This window comes from Trematomus bernacchii, unplaced genomic scaffold (assembly GCF_902827165.1).
Source record: "Trematomus bernacchii unplaced genomic scaffold, fTreBer1.1, whole genome shotgun sequence".
NCBI classification, from domain to species: domain Eukaryota; kingdom Metazoa; phylum Chordata; class Actinopteri; order Perciformes; family Nototheniidae; genus Trematomus; species Trematomus bernacchii.
The window spans coordinates 5,716,372-5,735,318 of record NW_022987727.1 but is presented as its reverse complement, the minus strand read 5'-3'; the positions used below and the strand labels follow the sequence as shown (position 1 = coordinate 5,735,318).

The 18,947-nt window shown below is 39.7% G+C and overlaps 1 protein-coding gene across 1 annotated transcript in view; it reads right to left on the bottom strand.

Moving 5' to 3' along the window:
- The window catches only part of LOC117494385 (thymocyte selection-associated high mobility group box protein TOX-like), a 71,192-nt gene that overhangs the window by 13,363 nt on the left and 38,882 nt on the right, over positions 1–18,947 (bottom strand). The window contains 2 exon segments of the mRNA XM_034145280.1: positions 9,956–10,105; positions 10,107–10,208. Coding sequence (XP_034001171.1) covers positions 9,956–10,105; positions 10,107–10,208 — 252 coding nt within the window.

Below are 18,947 nucleotides of genomic sequence, written 5' to 3'. Positions count from 1 at the left end.
GTGACTTGGAAAGAGCTAGTAAAAGTAGTTTTAACTAGGGGACTTTCGAATAATGAGACCACATTTAACATGTTTTTTCTCGGTATTGAACTCCTTAAATGTTGAACTTTTTAAAGTCTTCATTTAAAGAGGCATGACAGAAGCCTACTAGATGCAGTATATTTTGAATAAAAATAGTTATTTGGCTTTGATTAAAGTATATGGCTTTGTCAGAAAGGACTTATTTTCTATTAAAGGCTATATCTAAATGAATGGTCTTTATAATCCCCACAATACGAATACACAAATGTTTCTATGTAATGTACACTACTTTCTACAAAGAATCCCACAATGCAATGATGCAAAAATTACAGTCATCAGACACTACACCTGTCAGTGATGAACCAAGATCGTGATTAATAACATATCTCAATTTACATCTCACTGCCGAGGTAACAGATGAGTGTTTAAAAATACAGTTAGTGAACAATGAGTGAATTAGAGACTGGATTCAGACACAGCGTAAGAGGCTTTTACAGACCGCATGTTCTGTTAAAAAACATCAAAGTTAGGTTTTGAGCACTGTTTTGATGTACCTGATTAAAAATGTCAAAGTCCAACATTCCCTCAGAGTGATTTTTATATTCCTAAAAAATGTTTATGTAATGCAGTGGAATAAATCTCTTCGACAGCGCGAACACGGACCTCTCCGCACCAGAATACTGGAGAGAAGCACGGCTTAGTGCAGCTGTTACAGACTCTAAGCCTTTGTGGGTTTATAAATAGATAAATGGCAATGGTTAGAGAAGAAGCAGTGAGAATAATGTAATTTCAAGATGCCATATATAATTTTTCTGCAATTTTTTACCACCGGCTCTAACTTGCAGGTTGTGTAGTGCAACAAAAACATCCGAGCACAGAGTTACTGTGGCACATGCCTTTTATGAGTGGCTACAAAGTCAGCAGGTTTAAAAATGTAAAAGCATGTTTCCCCCCCCCCCCCCCATTTGTTAGCTGCATTTTCTGGATGCAGGGATAACAAAAATGTATGATCAATGACGAAAACTATGTTTTTCCAACATCATATATTTGAAATGCATTAAACAACTCTCAACCTGACTATAATCTGATGATTTGAGAGCAGCAGAGAATACATGCTGCAGTGGGGTTTGAAATAGAGTAAGCAAGTCTTTGTTAAGTTTCCATAATTAGGGTATGGGATCATATGGGCTTACATTTTGGATTTTATGTGATGCATTTCGTTGTTATTTAGATATAGGTTTCACATCACATTTCAAAGTGCCCCTGTGTGTAATGCTGTCAAGATTGTGGCCTTACAAAATGTTGGCAGGCAAGATGAGAACGTAAACAAAGCTGGTTGAGATCCGAATGATTCGACTTTCTTTAAACTAAGACTTGCCTGTACACGTCATGGATGGAGATCCAAATACAAGATCCTTTTTTAAATTGTTTGAATGTGTGAAAGTCAAGATAAACTAAAAGTTACATTTCACATTTGCACTACCTGTCAATTAGTTTTACAATCCCTTTACCTTTGTGTATTCCCATCATCTAGTTCACCATGAAGGCTTGATGGATTAAAATACATCTTAGAATATATATACCATGCCCGACTCATCTGGAAGCGATTACAGCTCCATGTCAGACGGCCCATCTGTAAGCAATGAGCAGGACGGCATGTCAAAGCCGCCGCACAGATCTCTGAGTAAAACCAGGCCCTTGTCCAGAGTGCAGCACTCATCAAATAAAATACAGCCCGGACCAAACAATAATGAACCGGAAGTGCAGATTCATGATTGTGATCTAAAAGACATGAAAGGACATCAGTGGGAATCGTATAGACCTGATCCATAAAGAGCCCATTATGGAATTTGTATCCAGTTCTGGTGTCATGCCAGTACAAATATACAAGGGTTTTATGATGTGGAGTATTTCATTAGTGTTTTCAAACATGTGGGCTCGCACTACTGAGCAGGGAATGTGGATTTGATTTCTACCAATATTCCTATGGCAGATATCTTGATTTAAACTCAAGCCCAAAGCCATTGCTGAACTAAGCAGCATGATTTTCTTGACTCTGGGAAATGACTGACAGCTCTAAGGAGCTCCTCCCTTTGAGCCCTGCCTAACAGCACTGGACCTACTTAATCAGCCTAAATTGCAAAGTCGAGGCCCTTGTATTTGGTAATGTGGTGAAAACAGTGGCAAGTGAGAGCTAATTAGATTAACGGTAGTTTAACGAGCTGTTGGAGGGGCCCCCGCAGATTGGATTTTAATAAATAGTGGCAAAAGCATCTGCTATGCACTTCCTGGCTCTGCTGGCATCCTAATTGGCCCCAGTGGGTTGCTGTAGCTCAGCACTGCTGCACTGTGCAATTTAAGAGGGGGGAAAGGCAAAATGCTTATCTTCAATCCAGGTAGGTCTGGGAAACAAAATAAAAAAGGATTTATGATTGTATGGCTTCACAGGCAATGCTTTATTAACATTAATAAAACACTTATATAATTTCTAAGGCTTTTATCACCACATATTTTTCACAAAATGTCCACAGAGCAGGAGGAGAGAATATCTCAGTGTCTAAATAAAAGAGATTTGGACATATTCATCTTTTTCTATTGTTTGTTTTCAAGATGAAATGTTCCCGTGATGAGGTCTTTGTAGAGGCAACAGCACAGAAAGGGAAAAACAATTAATCAAACATGAATGAGCGACCATAGCAGGGTTATTTCCATAGCAACAGCCCGAGGGGACAACTTGAACCCTTTAATGTGAGCTGGTGATGTCTCTTTGTAAACATCTGCGCAGCGGGGGGAGAAAGCCAATGAGAGAGCCTGGCAACAGAGGCATCACAGGGCAGCAACCTCTTGGTAACAATCGAAGTTTCCATTATCTAGTATTGAAAGGACCTAAAAGAGTTCTAAAATATTGTATTCAGGAGCATTTAGAGATGATACCTCTTTGTACCACTGCTGTTCAGTGTCCAAAAACATTAGGGTGGTTTAGAAAGAAGCCCGCAGCTGCTAACAACAATATGCAAATTATCAGGGAAGAGTGATGTTTTTGAAAAATAAGTTAATTTTTGTCGACACAATGTTTTTTTGCTGCTTGAAGAAGAACTGACATCAAAGCCATTTATACAAAAGCTTTTTCCTGATGTTATTCCTCTTACATCAGGCAACAAATCACAGTCATATTCTCTCTGGTAGTCGTGCCTTATGCAACCTGCAACCAGTCGGCTCACTCAGCCTCCAGCTGTGACCAACAGAAAGCAGTATGCTAGTGCACAGACAGTACAAACTGCTATTATCAAGGGTCGCTTGTTGGCGGACATAAAAGCTTGAGATTAATTGTTGTTTCCCAAGTCTCGGATAGAGGAGGGGGGGGGAAATGTTGTCAAGGCAATCTGTTGTCTTTATCCACTGATGTGAGGGAAATAAATGAGTAAAACTCCTCACATCTTTCACAAGCATGTTAGAGTTACAAGAGAAATGCATGAAGAGAAAAAAGGAGAAGAAATTCAGAAAGCGCCGGATGTTCCCTCACTGCGGTCTAAAAATGACTAGGGATGCAGTATAGAGTAAGTATACAGTAGCAGAATAGTAATTCAGCGCACCACAATGGTCTCAGTATGTTAAAGGGAACAGCCTACAGCTTAAGGGAAATGTGTTATCCAGTTCTAAAGTGAATTAAACTCAACACAAATCCCCGAACCATTCTCTTAGAGCTGTTTAAAACAAATTAACAGGCACTTTTTTGCTCCATTCCGTGCTGAAACAACTGTGTGACTGGGCAGTATTTGGAGTTAGGCAGCACCACCGCCGGCAGGAGCAGGTATCCGTAACCGTCTTACAAACACTCTTGTCCTAAACCTCAGTAGTTCCTTGGGCGAGAGTAATGGTTTCTTTGCACTGGGCCGCAGCGTGCTATTGTAGAATCACAGAGCGGTTAATTGAAACAAATGACTCTAATAATGGGACATTATCCCCACAGGCTGGCTTTGTGGTGGGCCTAATTAGCGTTGCGGTGGTGGCGAGGAGGACGAGTCACCACGCTGATCCCTCAAAGGAAGCAGCCGAGGCCTCCTTTTAAGTGGGCAGTACGGGATTCTCCTTCTCGCAGCGTTTACGGGTGTCGGGCTGTTTTAAAACCAGCGTGGTAAATGTAAACATGTCTCGTCGCCCCCCAGGTCCCTCGGCGGGTGAGTAGCAGTCTGCGCCGTTCTTTAGCTGCATTTCCTTTCCGACTGTTCAAACCTTCCTGACGTCAAATTTGATTAGGTCTCCAACTTGAGATATTTTTATTTTTGATTACGTTTTTTAAATTGTCGTCTACACAAAATAAAAAAGTGACAAATGCATTTCTGAAAGTTACCCATCTGTTAAATCTTAAAGGTTATTCATTCAAAACCATAAAAAGCTGAGATAAAGCAGCATATTCTTACAATTCTGAAGCTGAACCTAATGGCAATTATTTTGTATTTTAGCTTTATAAATTATTTAGATTTTCTAAATAATTGTTGATTAATATTCAGTGAACTTACTAATTGATTAATCAAATAATAGTTATGATTATGGGCGACTCTTCCCCCCTCGTTGTCCTCTCGCATGTCGTTATGGTTTCCTTTAGAGCGTCAATGTCCCGCAACTAATGTGACAACATGAGATATTGTTTTCCAGATGTATTTTGATCACCACTAAAATCTGTTTTTGCCTTTCCTAATTGTTTACCCTTGTACAAGATGATCTCAAAAAGTCAGCTGTAATGCAATGTTCAAATCTCTGTGACCGAGCTGTTTTAAATATTCATTAGTCGTAACAGTCGCCTAAGGTTATTTGAATTAGCGGCATGAATATTCATGAGCTGCAATGAATGTGCATTTGTTTTTAATGCTCAATCTGTTAATACTCCTTTTCATTACTTCACTCCGGAGCCCGCATAATAAGCTGCACAAAACAAAGCTTTACTTTTTTAAAGCACAATTCTCTTTGGATGCTTATTTGTTTCGGTTTAAATGAAACGGGAGTGCCCTACCAATTATCTTGCTGTCATTTCTCTTGACGACTACAAGACACATTGTTCACCCCTGTTGTGGAGTGTAGCACTGAAGGGCATCTGTCTTTTTGTGAAATGAAAAGCCACAACAGAAAACATTTCTACTGTTACAAAAGTGATTTATCTGGGAACGTCACCAAGATGTCATATCTATCCCAGTGAAAGGCAGCAGAGCAAGCGGGTCATATGAGATATGTCTAAAACCTACAGTGGGAAAAAAAAGATTGCTGTTTCAATTTAAAAAACAAGTAATCCAGCTGAAGTGAGCATGTGAAGTCAAGTCAAACTGCAATTTTCAGTGACATTTCTTTCTTTTAGATAAAGTTTATTTTAAGGCAGTTCTTCTGATTAGATAGTAGGATAGTAGGTCACTGGATTTAACTGTGATCACTTTTTTATTTTTCACCCGTTTGCTTTCACTGCATTTTCATGTCAATATTTTTGTCTGAATATTACCTGTTTCACGGGTTTGTGTACAATGTTGATAGGCTTACTCTGATCTTTTTAATAGCTTGAATTGGCCTCTATCTAACTATCCCTGCGCTGTCGATAAACACAGCTGTCAATATAGTTTTTGTGTTGCTGCATTAAAATGGTTATGGCCTTTCCCCCCGCTGTCTATGTCCTAAATGCCAAGTGATGCAAAATAAATGTCCTTTCGCAGATTAAATGAAGTCAAGCTCACATAACCTTGTAGCAATCAGTGACTGAAGACTGATCCTGGAAATGAAGGCAAACACATACACAGTGCAAGCACACTGTAATGGGCACTATTGCGCTGAATAATATACTCAGTATTTCTGCGTCGTGACTTATCTATAGGCTGTTTTGAGGTCAGTTTTGTTTTCTAAAGTTGGAGCTCCACTTAATAAATATTTGCTATACAACCAAGAGATCTGCAGCATTTCAATCACATTTTTTTTTTTGTTTTACATCCTGAAAATGTATTGTTTGAAAAATGTGACTTTTGTTAACCCTGTATTCAGCAGCAGTATAGTTTTCAGGAAAACTGCTCTGACAAACCGTACGTATCGTACAAACTCACCCCCAACAGTAATTTGTCAGTTTTGCTAACAGTAAGTTAGCACTTACCAAGGAAAGTAACACATATAGCAACCAAACACCCACATCTTTTTTCAGGGGATGATTGAATCTGATTCAGCGTTAAAAGAGAGTGATTATTACACATATTTCCATCAGGTGGCCAGAAAATAAATGCTAAAATTGCTAGACAAATGTACAATAAAGTGCAACATAAATCGATAAAAAAAACACCCCAAAAATGTTAATGTATCCTAAACATTTATAAAAACACTCAGAAGAGTGTAACGTTAAAAATGGACTGCTGATAGATTGTCACACATCTTGCCAAACATATTAATCTGTAACCACATGTTTAACAAAACTGAAAACTCCCCACCAGGAGTCATCTGACTGAGTGTGTGACATAAACTTGTAAAACTGGCAGCTGCTTTTTTGACAGCAGGGGCTTTCCTCCTCCCGAAACAGCCTCATTACACCGGTAATGAGACAGGGTCTACTGCTCTGTTTCAATATTTAAACGTGCTGGCGCCCCTCAAAGCTCCATGTTGGGGCCATTCGGCAAACTCCTCCACGACCCCTCATTACCATCTTATGGTGAGTGTCCCTCCCCCTTTATTTTTTCAAAGCGCTAGATCTTGCTTGCATCTCCCCCAGGCTAAAACCTCAGTCAGACCTGAACCATCAGGGGGCTTGTTGAACATGAGACCCCTGGGTGCCACCTCTTCCCTGAGCGTCGGGGTGGCAGGAACGCTGACAGCTAAGGGTGAGATAGGGATTTTCTCCTCCACGATGAGCGTTCGCACGAAGGCATGTTACATTTCGCGGTCCAGTCATTCAAGACGTGGCCCTTTCTTCCTTGAGCTGACAGAGTATAGGTCAGCGTTGTGGGGAGGGGTTCAGAGAATGTAAACATTTCTGATTGACAGCTCTGTCTTTTATAACGCTGATGTTGATCCTTTTACTTGTCGGAGTCTTGTAAATGGTGCAATTTCAAGTCTGATAAAAGGTTCAAAACTGTCAGTTAAGACAACACACCCGTGCAGCAGAAAGGATCAAACCCTACACCTGCCTGTGCTTTCAATTGAAAATGAAAAAAAAAAATCAAGCCTCCATTTTCATCAAACGTTCAAGCTCTGAAATGTGCTTAAACTCAATCTATGTATTTGACACCCGTTTTATCTTCCGTTACACATCTTTTTGATACACCAGATAATATTTCTGCTGCCTGTGGACTCATAATTAGATGGAAAAGAGGAGGTTGTCAGACAGAATAAATGTATCTGGAAAAAACAGGGCTCTTGCAGAGACATATGCTGTTCTGCATGGCAGAAATAATCAGATTATTATAAAGCGAGCTCTGAATGAGCAGAAATTACAGACTCTTAAGCTATCAAGACAAACTAATGCAAAATCATGCGCGTACAGTATGCAGCATGAAGATGATGGTCAATCTGCTGCTCTCACTGCTCTAATGATTTAACTGTGTTTGCTGTAGAATCAATGTGCGCTGAAAAAGAAAATCCCAAAGCAGGGAGAAGTTTACAGAGCTTTAGCCTCGGGCTAAATGTTGTACAAAAACCAGCAACAACATCCCTTGAGATGAAGCGTATCTGTTGCTCCAGCTGAGCTTGTGCTTGTAGGAGGTTTATATGTGCTCTGAAGGAGAGCTTTTATTGAAGAGGAGTGTATCCTTAAGGTAACGCTGTTGACTTTTTATTTGCTCCTTCAGCAACGGTAAAAGAAGACTGTCGAATGATTAGGGTTTTGGTTTTCCATCTCCTCCAATTTTGTGGGTTTGCTGAAAGGTTTTTGTTAATACAATACATCAAAGGTAAAGGCTTTCTGTTAATTGCTGACCCTGGTTACACTGAGAGCCATTTCCATCCTCCCTTGTATTGTTTAAGCAGTCAGCAAGCATACATTCAATCTTCCTTATTATACTTTTATCAGTATGAAATTATGGTTAATTGACTTTGTTGGGGAAGCATCAAATGAAACATCCCTAATGGAACCAAAATGAAAATAACGTCATCTCCAATTGCTTTAAAATATTTCTCAATATACAGCCTACTTTCCTATTCCGCAGCCTCAGAAATAAGCTCCTCTTGTCCCAGGAGATAATAAATGAATTGAATCCCCCCCACTCCAAGCCCCACCAACCCCCTCCTTCTTCCTTATCGGTCATCTATTTTTCCAGAGTAAGCTATTACTTGCTGGGGTTGCTAGGCAACAAGAAATATTAATAGCGGCTATTATTAGCCAGGCTCTGCTAGAGTAGTACTAAAATGTGGAAGTGGGAAACATGAATGTGTTACATAAATCTTTGGACCTTTCACAGTGTGTGCAAGTCTCTGTTTGTGCCGTGATTTATTGCAATGACGGTTCATTTATGAGAAAAGGGGGTGTGAAATAAGAAAATGGAACATTACCCTGAAGGGCTATTTGAAAATAAATAATTGCAAAGGTGAAACAAAAGCTGTTTAAGAAGCAGGCACTCCCTCTCCGTTTCCTTCTACGACTATTGGCCAGAAAGGGCTGCTTTGTTACAAATACTGGTGCACTGACATTACATGAAATGAACTTTATACATAGTGCATAAAATAATCCAGTTTATATGTTTGCTTTCTTTAAAATCAACTCATCCAAATGAGTGTAGAGGTTTCCTTCAAACCAGCTATCAGCACTAAAAAGCAGATTGACTAAAAATGTTCCAGTCAACAACATCTTTCTCCTGTAACCAGCATATTCAGCCAGCAGTATCCAATGGATTGTGACCTAATCCTGAAGACTGGCTTTAATGGAGGCCTTAGTTACCACCCACGGAAAAAAAAAAGGAGCTTGCAACTTACGCAGTTTGATTCTGAAAATCACATAAGACCTGATTAGCGGAGGATAAATGTCCACGGATGCTCACATTAAAGCATAATTTCATGATGGAGGGCAGAGAGAAAAAAAGTAATATTTATGTCAGATGAAAGTATATAACGTTGAATAATTCACCACACAGGCCATCTATAATTCATCTGGTTCGATCCAATGATTAAAGCATTTGAATGTGTTCGCCAGGGGTGTTTATATGTTCAGTCTGAGCATGTTTAACACAAGAAAAAGTCCCTTTACTGGAGGGGGGAGTGGGTGTCCTCCAGTATCCTTTGAAAAGAAAAATCAGCTGACAAGGGATATCGCACCTCTTCTTGTGAAGATGTTCTGTTCAAAACCTGCCCCCCCCCCATCACTCCCGGTACTTTTTTTGCTTGCCGATCAGAACGAATGAAAATGTGCGCGCGGGTGTTTCTCGCTCCCTTTTTGAACTCACTTTGACGCAATGCAAATCTGTGAGATTTGTAGCTGAATAGATATTACAGGAGCTGTGCTGTGAAGGTTTGGGTGTTAAGGAGGCAGCAGCGCTCTGCATTTATCTCATTTTATGTTGCATGTAAAGACCGCCCTTGCTCAGGCTGCACTGTCTAAGCTTCCTTGGCCGCTAACCGGGCTAATTATCACTCTAATGGAAAACCACTTTGCTATTATGAAAAAAATAAATGGAGAATATTGAGAGCTGCACGGGAAATAATTACTTACTTTACTGTTTCGTTGCTGCGCGGCTGTTTACACATGTTTCAATGGAGTATCATAGGATCAATAATTTTTTGGAAACATTTTGAATAGACTGAACTTTTCTATGACACCGACATGTGAAACCTGCAGAGGAAATGTTCTCTGCGCTGACTTGCTGGCTGACTCCCAGCCCCCTGACCACGGAGGCTAATAGCCCACCACAGCGCTTGACTTGCACGATCACAAAGGGCTGCAGCTAAAAGGGGACTGACAGAAAAGAAAAAAAAAAGATGTACTCACCGAGTGCATAGGCCCCGAGAGGAGGTGGGTGTCCTGACCCAGCATGTTGGACATCATGAGGGCGGGCAGCTCGGGGTAGGAGTAGGTGTTGAGCAGGCCGTTGTGAGGCATGGAGTGGAAGGGGTAGCCGGACTCGTGCTCCATGAGGTGGCAGCAGAGAGGGGTCGGCATGGTTGGGGGGTGTGATGGGGGGGATCTCGTAGTCTTCATCCCCAGCACCTCCGCCACTGCCTCGGCCTTGACTGGAGTAGCTCTGGAATGGCAAAGAAAATATTTTTTAAGAACTGCAATCACAGCAACCTTTACTAATTTACTTCTTTTTGACGTAATTTTCAGGGTTGCAAGAGGATGATTTGTTCCCAACATATATTAATAAAACAAAAGGAAAATGCCACGACAGGTCACGGATTGACTTTCATCTGTATGGGCAAATTAGAGTCTGTAACCCATGCAGTCATTTGCATATCTTCAGAACGTGGGAGGAAGCACACAGAGGTGATTTTACATGACACATTTAGTTATAGCATAAATAAAAAAGTAGGCTGGTTTGAATCTCTAAGAAAAACATGCCAAACCAGACGACTTTATAGTCGTACAACATTTTAAACTTAGCTTCAGTTACAACGCAGCCAACAAAGGATGTTCCAGAGTAATTAAAAAGCTTCATAATTGGCTTTTAAATGCACCTGTTGCACTTTGTTGTTCACATTTGTGTTTGCAGCAGACACTGAACTGCAGCAGTCAATTCAGGCTGTTTTGCTGGAAATAAAAATAATTAGAAATGCAAATTGTTGCGCTTACAAAAGTGTAAAGAATTAATTCAACACAAACATACACAGCAAATTAATTAGAGTTAGACAACAACAGCTGCCGTACGGAATAATTTGCTTCAGAAATCTTGACAGCTTTAAAGCAACAAACTGTCTGCGTGCACGCCTTTAAATTACAGTTAATCAAATTAATTATGTGGAAAAACACCATTGACACTTAAAGTTAGTGGCTATTTTATAATCTCATAATTATAATGCCAATCATATTTTTAGAAACAGAAAAACTGGACTAAACAAATCTCACATTTCTCATTATTAAATGTGTCCGGTATGTCAAGAATACACCCATCGGGGTAACACAGCACAGATTTGTATGGTACTAATAGGGTGATACATGAGCGGAGCCCGTGCTTGTCTTTTCCTGGGCCTATCTTGACATAATATTACGCAGAGAAATATGGTTTGTGCTCTCAAAAAGCATACTGTGGGTATTCACCAGGGAATGAAAAGCAATTTTGTCAGAGGCAATCTGATGCCAACTCCCCTTATAATGACTGAAGAAAATTAATCATCACAAATAATATTCCAGTGTCAGCCATTCAAGAGCTTTTTAATAGAATTTTTATTATTCATGTCTCGTGGTACACATCAACTAGTCCGTTCTGCAACATTTCAGAAATCAATTCAATATCATCTTCGTGTAGGCTGTCATCTCGCCTGCCAGTGCAGCAATTCATCTTGAAAACAAATACTTTTAGCAAACAAATGGCGAGAAACGTCGAGGAACGGCTACAATGTCCTCACAAGCAGAACTGGTGCTTGAAGATAGGATAAAAGTCTCATAATGTGCACTATCATTAGGGAGAAAATAATATTATAAAAGGGAGTATGTTTACTATCAGGGGGTGATGTGCTGTGTTCTCTTCCCATAACACTCACTCTTGGTGCTTGCTCAGAAATATTATCACTGACAGTTCCTTCTCCCACGACAAAGGTTTTGCAAATGTGTTTTTGTTGTCTCACATTTATTCTTGTTGTCATTTGTTATTATTGTTAACAAGCAAATGCCCTAGGTTTAATTTAATAAACACATATAAACACATCTCACTGGTTTGTGCATCTTATCACAGCTTTTTAAATGTGAGCATTTGCTGCCCTTCATACTTTTAACAACCAACTGGATATCTTTGTGTTTTAAAAAAAAACGAAATACTTGAAGACATCATTCTGGAGTTGTATCCTTTTTTCATGTCAGACAATTATGAATTGACAGCAGATTAATCGTCATCACGTGTCATATTCCGGCACCAGGTTAGGTTAAGACCACTTGGTAAAGATTAAGAGACATTTTCATAGTTAGATTACATTTTGTAATTCACATTAACATTATGGGTCTTCGTCAGGATTTTGAGCATTTAAAGAAATGACTAATGAAACAGCTTTTTCCAGAAATGTAATTTGGCAGGACTCTTAAAATGGAATAATCTGAGAAGGGAACATCAGTCTTCGGTTAAACTGCCTACAGCTCATTGACATGTGCACGTACAGAAACGGTGGTGTTTCACTATAAACGGACGCAATACAAAACGAGCAGAACTATAGATAGGGTGCTCGACTGGGGTTAAACCCGTTTTAATCGCTCTAACGAGGAAATCAAAGAGATGGAGAGGCTTGTTTGGCAGGAATGAGTAATTTACCACGTTGACTTTATGTAACAAGATCTAAATGCTGTCAGAGGCTATTTTACGACCGTGCCTTCCATCCCTTTGGTGAATTTTCATTTTCTTTACAGCTTCTTATGATGCCCTTGAAGATAAGACACGGGACAAGGACATCACAAGTTTAATATTTTCAAACATATATAAATAATTCATAAATATACTGTCTTTCAGGACAGAGAGTGGATAAAAGAGAAAGGGGTCAGAAAGAAACACCAAATGTTGATTCAGCCATCTCTGTAACCTTCACCTCACCCCATCTCCCCTCCAAAGGTGAAATTTAAGCAAATCTGTCATTTTCCTGGACAAGGATGTTACTTTGAAGTATCTACAAATCAATTCTTCCCTTATTCTCTTTCTCTATCATCAACACGATAAAGCACCAAGCTTCAGTTATGATTCAACATCAAAACACCATATTGCTGTAACGTAGTTTATAGATGTGAGATGTTGCTTCCAGGCATATTGACAATCATCGTACATAAAGCAGACCCTGGTTCTTTGAGAAGAAAAAGGCGGAAAATGATTCACCCAAAGGGAACAGTGTTGAGTTTGATATCTTTGTAAGATCCAGACTGACAAAACATATATGACTTCTGATGTAAGATCATTTAAACCAGAAATATTAATAAAAAAATTGGTTTTACGAATAAGATCCATACTTTTTTCTACTATACTCATTGTTTTATTAGCTTAAGATAAAACCTATTTGCGTTAAATTAATAAACCACTGAGCTGTCCCAAGCTCAATCAAAATAATGACACTCAGTACAATGTTATTGAATCTTGCTTGAATACAGTACATTTCAATATGTGCTTTATTATCAATTTAGATAATTGAATTGTGATTAAAATATCTTAATCACTGATTTCTTCACAATATTATAACATTGAAAGATGTTAAATTATTATATTTAATCATTGCCCAGCCCTTATGTGAACATTTTCACAGTATGTTAGATTCACAAATATTGTGGTACATGCTGTAGTAATCTTTAGCAAGGCAAAGCTAAGCAACTTGAGATTTCACCTTGACATGTACGCTTGTACTGTAGGATGAAAAGTCTGTGAGCTCCACCTTGTTGAGTTATCTTAAGTAATTAAGTTATCTTAAGTGGAAACAAATTAATTAGCTCAGTTTTCTGGACACATGTGGAGGATGAGATGCAGTCATTAGCACGGTGATGGAGTCATCTGTGGCCTATGAGGTGTTTAGAGGAAGACAGCTCACCTGGGAACTATGATGTGTTCGTCAACGGGAGCAGAATGAAAATGTTGCACACTACACCGGAGAGCCTGTCATGGCTGATGGGGGTGTATTGAAACACTGATATGGTTTGGAAAATAACTAGAATCAGGAAACTCTTTTTGCGTCATAAACCTTAGAACTTTGAAAGAGTAGACAGTGTCCTATAGAAAGTCATCCAGCCATATGCTACTTTGTGCACAAAAATGACAGAGCAGCATGATTTTGGCGACAAACAACAGCTGGCCATGCATACATAAAGGTATTCACGTCCACTCGGTGTATTGCAGATAGACGGATGGCAACAGTAAATCTTTTAAACATCCTACAGGATTTCAAAATTCACCTTCAAAGATCAACCTTGCAAAGCCTAGAAAAGGGCAGAAATCAAACTCATCATCAGGCGCGTGTTGAACATTGCTGCAGAAGTGACCATTACAGCGACGGACTGCAGGGTCCACAAAGGCTATCTGACCTGGCTTTGAAACGACAAGAAACCCCATTTGGGTGATGTATCAGGGGAAGCAGACAGAATGGTACAATAGGAGGAGAATGGGAAAGCAGACCCACCTGACTGACTGACAGCAAGACAGAACTGGGATAAGTGAAGTGTGTAAGGCAGGCGGGGGGGGGGGGGGTTTAACCACGATAGTAGCTCAGGGTCATTTTCAGCGTCTGTTACTAAAGGTAGGCTGTGGTTGTGCTCGGACCAATGGCAGAGCAGTGTGCTAACCTCTTCTATGCCCCCCCTGTGCACTTGTACTTCTCTCAAATGTCACATCAAAATGGATCTCATTTAGGTGGGTAAAAAAGACCTGACTCTCCATTGCAGATGTGGGTGGACCTGTGCTGGTTTTTCACCTGAACTCTAAAAACACCGCTGCAAAGGAAGTATTTCTAAAAGGTGTGAAAAGGGTCAGATGCTGCACATTCATGTCGATTTCATATATTTTTTTAAAAACCTCACAGTTAACAGATCAGAGACGAAGGGTTCAGGAATATTTCTGATCTTTTTTTACCGGAACAGAGAGAAACTGAAATCTTTAATGTTTGGACCAAAGGCTATGTTTTCTTTTTTTTAAGGGGGCAATACTATATTCTGAGACACATTTCATATTCTTATTCATTAAAGAGAATCATATAAATAAATAAAATATGTTGTCTCGTAGTCACTCATCCCCCCCCAGGGAACATGGAAGCCCCAGTAATCACATATGGCACAATAGCTCGCCTATAATCCCCTTTATTTTTATTTTCATGATGTCACTCTCTTTAAGCCTCTTGCTTTATGAGTCGCAAACGGAGTGGAGAGGGGAGGAAAGGAGGAGCGGAGAGGAGAGGAAAAAGCAAGGGAGGGGTGAAAACAAATGATGTGGATCCCTCATTGTTCTTTCTCTATGCCCTCATTCCAGTCAGGGTAATAAGAGAACATTGTGATTTACTGTCAGTGAAGCGCAAGAGTGCATCAGAGAGAATCCACTGCGGCAGGGGCCATTAAAATAGATTTAACTTCCCACAGTATTAGGCCAGATGTCTACACTTCTATTATATTTCAATCAGCCATGACCTTGGTCTCCATATGATGAGAAAGATCACTGGGAGAGAGGGAAAGAGGGAGTGAAAATACATGCAGAAAACCAATAGAAATATCAAACTACTTAGTCCCACTAAATCCATCTGCTCCGCTGTGCAGCAAATACAGAGAGGCTGGGACAGAAATAGAGGTTTCAAGTTCTCCTAAAAGAGTGTATGAATCATTGAGTGCACTCTCGCTGCTGATAAGTTGCTGTTTTTTTTGGGGGGGAGAGCTGCTTTTTTGCGAGGTTTGATATGAGTAGGAAATACCACAAAAGAGTGGGACAGAGGCTCTTTTTGATGTTCATTAAAACCTCAGCCATCAACAGATAGGGAACATGAGTCTGTTCATATTCTAGAAACACGGGAATATTTCACAAAACATTGAATCCCTCACATTGCTGTTTTCTCACATATATCTCTTAATTCTCAATAAATCCTTTTTTCTTCTTCCCTTAACATCCTTACTCTGATTTCCATCCATTCAGCTCCATGAAAGCAGAGCAGAGGTCATTGCATGTTCAATTTCAGAGTGTGATGGTAATTGGACTTATTGGCTGACATGGACTGACCTACATAAAGAACCGATCCCTGCTCACAACTGTAACTTAACATCCCTCCTAGCATGGGCGTGTATGTTGTGGCGATGTTCCTCTGATGTCCCTCCAGCATTGTTTTCAGATATTTGTGCCCACAGTGCTGGTTTAGAGCAGGAAGCAGTTTTCAGCCTGAGTCCATGCTGCTGAAATCGTACGCTCTCTTGAAATTTAAATACACACCGTACAATATGTATCTCTACTTCATTCTCGCGACCTTGCCAGCGGCTCCGTACGGCCTCAAAGAGGAGTGAGATGTGTGTTGGCGTTTTCAGACCCTCAATTTTCATTTTCCAGCCTTTGTCTTAAAATGTCCCCCTAACTTTTCTTGCAGAGATGCAACGGATAGAGGATGGAAAGAGAAACACATTCACTAAAGTATAGAGGGGGGGGGGGGGGGGGGTGTTGGGAAGTGAGGAGAGTGTTGCAGTTGTGATGGTGGGGGTATAATGGTGCACTGTGAGTCACTGTTAAGTAACGGTGCCTTTTCACATCAGCATCGCCCACATTGGGTGTGCGGTGCCAGGGTGTACTGAGGTGTCTCTGCCTCAGAGAGCGAGGGAGAGGGGGGAGAGAGGGGAGAGAGGGGGCGATGTGTGGGGGACATAGATTAGTCCTATAGGTCAAATAACATATGGATTAATATGAATGGCTCTATGACAAAACATAATCATTTATTTTTTCTTTTTCTTATTTAGAATAGCTGGACACTCATAGCAATTTGTCGGTATGCTAAATATTAAGCCACAGCTAGCAGCTGTTAGCAATTATTACTATTCATTTAAGGAATAATTCTTCTTTTTTATAAATGTGGTTTCAAGCAGTACAGCAGAACTGCAATGAAATGAAGAATTAAGAATGATTGAATACATTCAAAATACGTTAACTCAGAATTAATATCACTTATATTCTCATAAAGAAAATTGTCTTTTTGACATTGTAGTTATTCAAGTTGATTAGCTGTGTATTATATGTTTTGTACATGTATGCTTTAGAAGCTTTTTTGATCAAAACATAATGCCAATAAAGATTCATTCAACTTAGCTGAAGTGAATTAAACGTAACAAATGATGTAAGAATTATATATATAAAGTTAAGTAGATAGAGAGAGCCTTACATTTCCGGGTGAAAAGAGTTGGGTGGATGAACGTTGGTGAAAAACCAAAGAAAGGAGTTAAACAAAAATAAACACGACAGGAAAAGAAACACAAGGAGAGCGCCTTTATCCAATCGGTGAGGTTTCTATTCTAATCTCGATCATCAGCCACTGTTCTCTTGCAGCCGGTCAAATCGATAGAGACTCACGGCTCAGCACGACACCTGGAAACAGAAAAAACAGACGCACAAACAGGCGGAAACCTGCTGCATCTCCAGACCAGAGGCCCCTGAGTTTTCTCTCGGTGCAAAATGCAACAAGTAGAACATAAGAGAGGATGAGGGAGAGTCATTTTGAGTGTCTTGTTTTTTCTTTCCTAACCAGCTATTTCTTTGAATCAACCCTTTCCTGTCTCTAATTTTCACTAATGTATCATATGCACACATATACACATGGACATGCTTCCACAGACTGATTATAGGGTGAAGATAAGCCAGCCAAAACACAGAAATATACACGGAGGAACAAGTCTGTACAATCGCTCAAACAGGTCAGGCCTGATATGAATCTAAATGGGGGAACGGTAATTGTCCTTAGAATATGTGTGGGCGTGGTTAAAGGCAGCCATTTTGGTTAGTCTGTGATTATTCTCATGCAGCTAGTACTGCAAAAATATACACTGCAGTCAGCATTATCTGGATGCATGTGTTTGATAGCCTGATGAGACTGAATTGTCCTCTCAACTTTTTATTCAGCCTGATATCCTTTTGAAGTAGGGCGTTTGGGAGGAAGGGTTTATTTTGCAATAACTATTTATGGTGCATTGCGTTTTTGTAGGGAAAAGATTGATGCTGACGAGTTATCATTTCTGTATGTGTAATTATAACAACACAAAAAAGCCGTCCCCATTCTCAAAAGAAAGCTCTGATTGGCTTAGTTGTTTTAATAACCAACTCAGTAGTCAACAAGCAACTAGAAACCAGCCTAAGTGAGTGATTTAAACTCTGTATGGGTTACAAGAAGATCCTCAGTCAATTTCTATATATATATATCTATATATATATAAAGATATATATATGTTTAACAACCTTTAATTCAATAAGCTATCCCCTTTGTAGCCTTATGTGTGGCCAGTAATAAACGACACTTGCATATAGGCTAAAACCTCAACAGATGAACCAAATGGTAAACATCAATATCATCAAAACGTCTGGGAACTACATATGTGAAGCTCATACGCATATCTTGACCAGAAAGTATTCAAAGCCTTGAAAACATCTTGTTCGAATGGACAGATTGTGTCCAAGCATACACTAAACGGCCCCTTTAAAGCTGTTTCTGATTAGCGGTTTTCTCTTTTTAAAAGCCCAGAGATTATTATGTGTAACGCAATCTCCTGGCTGTGTCAAACTGTTACCTCAGTGCGTACGCTGTGGAAGACCCCAGACATGAAAACAAAGGAGCTCTGTTCTGGCTACATGCACCTTTTCACAGACACACATCATGTAAAGGCTACGGTGGGCATCTCAACAAAGTGTTAAGGACTACAGGCTACTTCTTTTACAACATGTTTGATCGTTGTGTGCTGTATCTCTCCTGCACATTTTCTTCAGAAGCGTTTAAATAAGTCTTACTGCAGAGCTGTTTGCAGAATAAACTAAGGAGAAATAGTGGTAATGACATTGCTTGTTTTTATTTTTTACAAACGCAGCTAATGTAAATAAACGGTGGAATGTTTTTAGCATAATTATCAGACAGTAATCACCATTTCAAATAGATGCAGAAAATGATTCCATATTTGAACATCTCATTTGTCTGATTTAACTTCAAAAGCAAAACTGTATGTGACAAACCAGTGCACAGCTAATGCATACAATTAGGCATCAATTAAGACATAAATGACTCACATGCCACGCAAGCAGTCAGATTGATTAATTTTGGATGACTCAAAGAAAATGCAAAGATTCCTCAGATATGGAATTTTCTGGAGA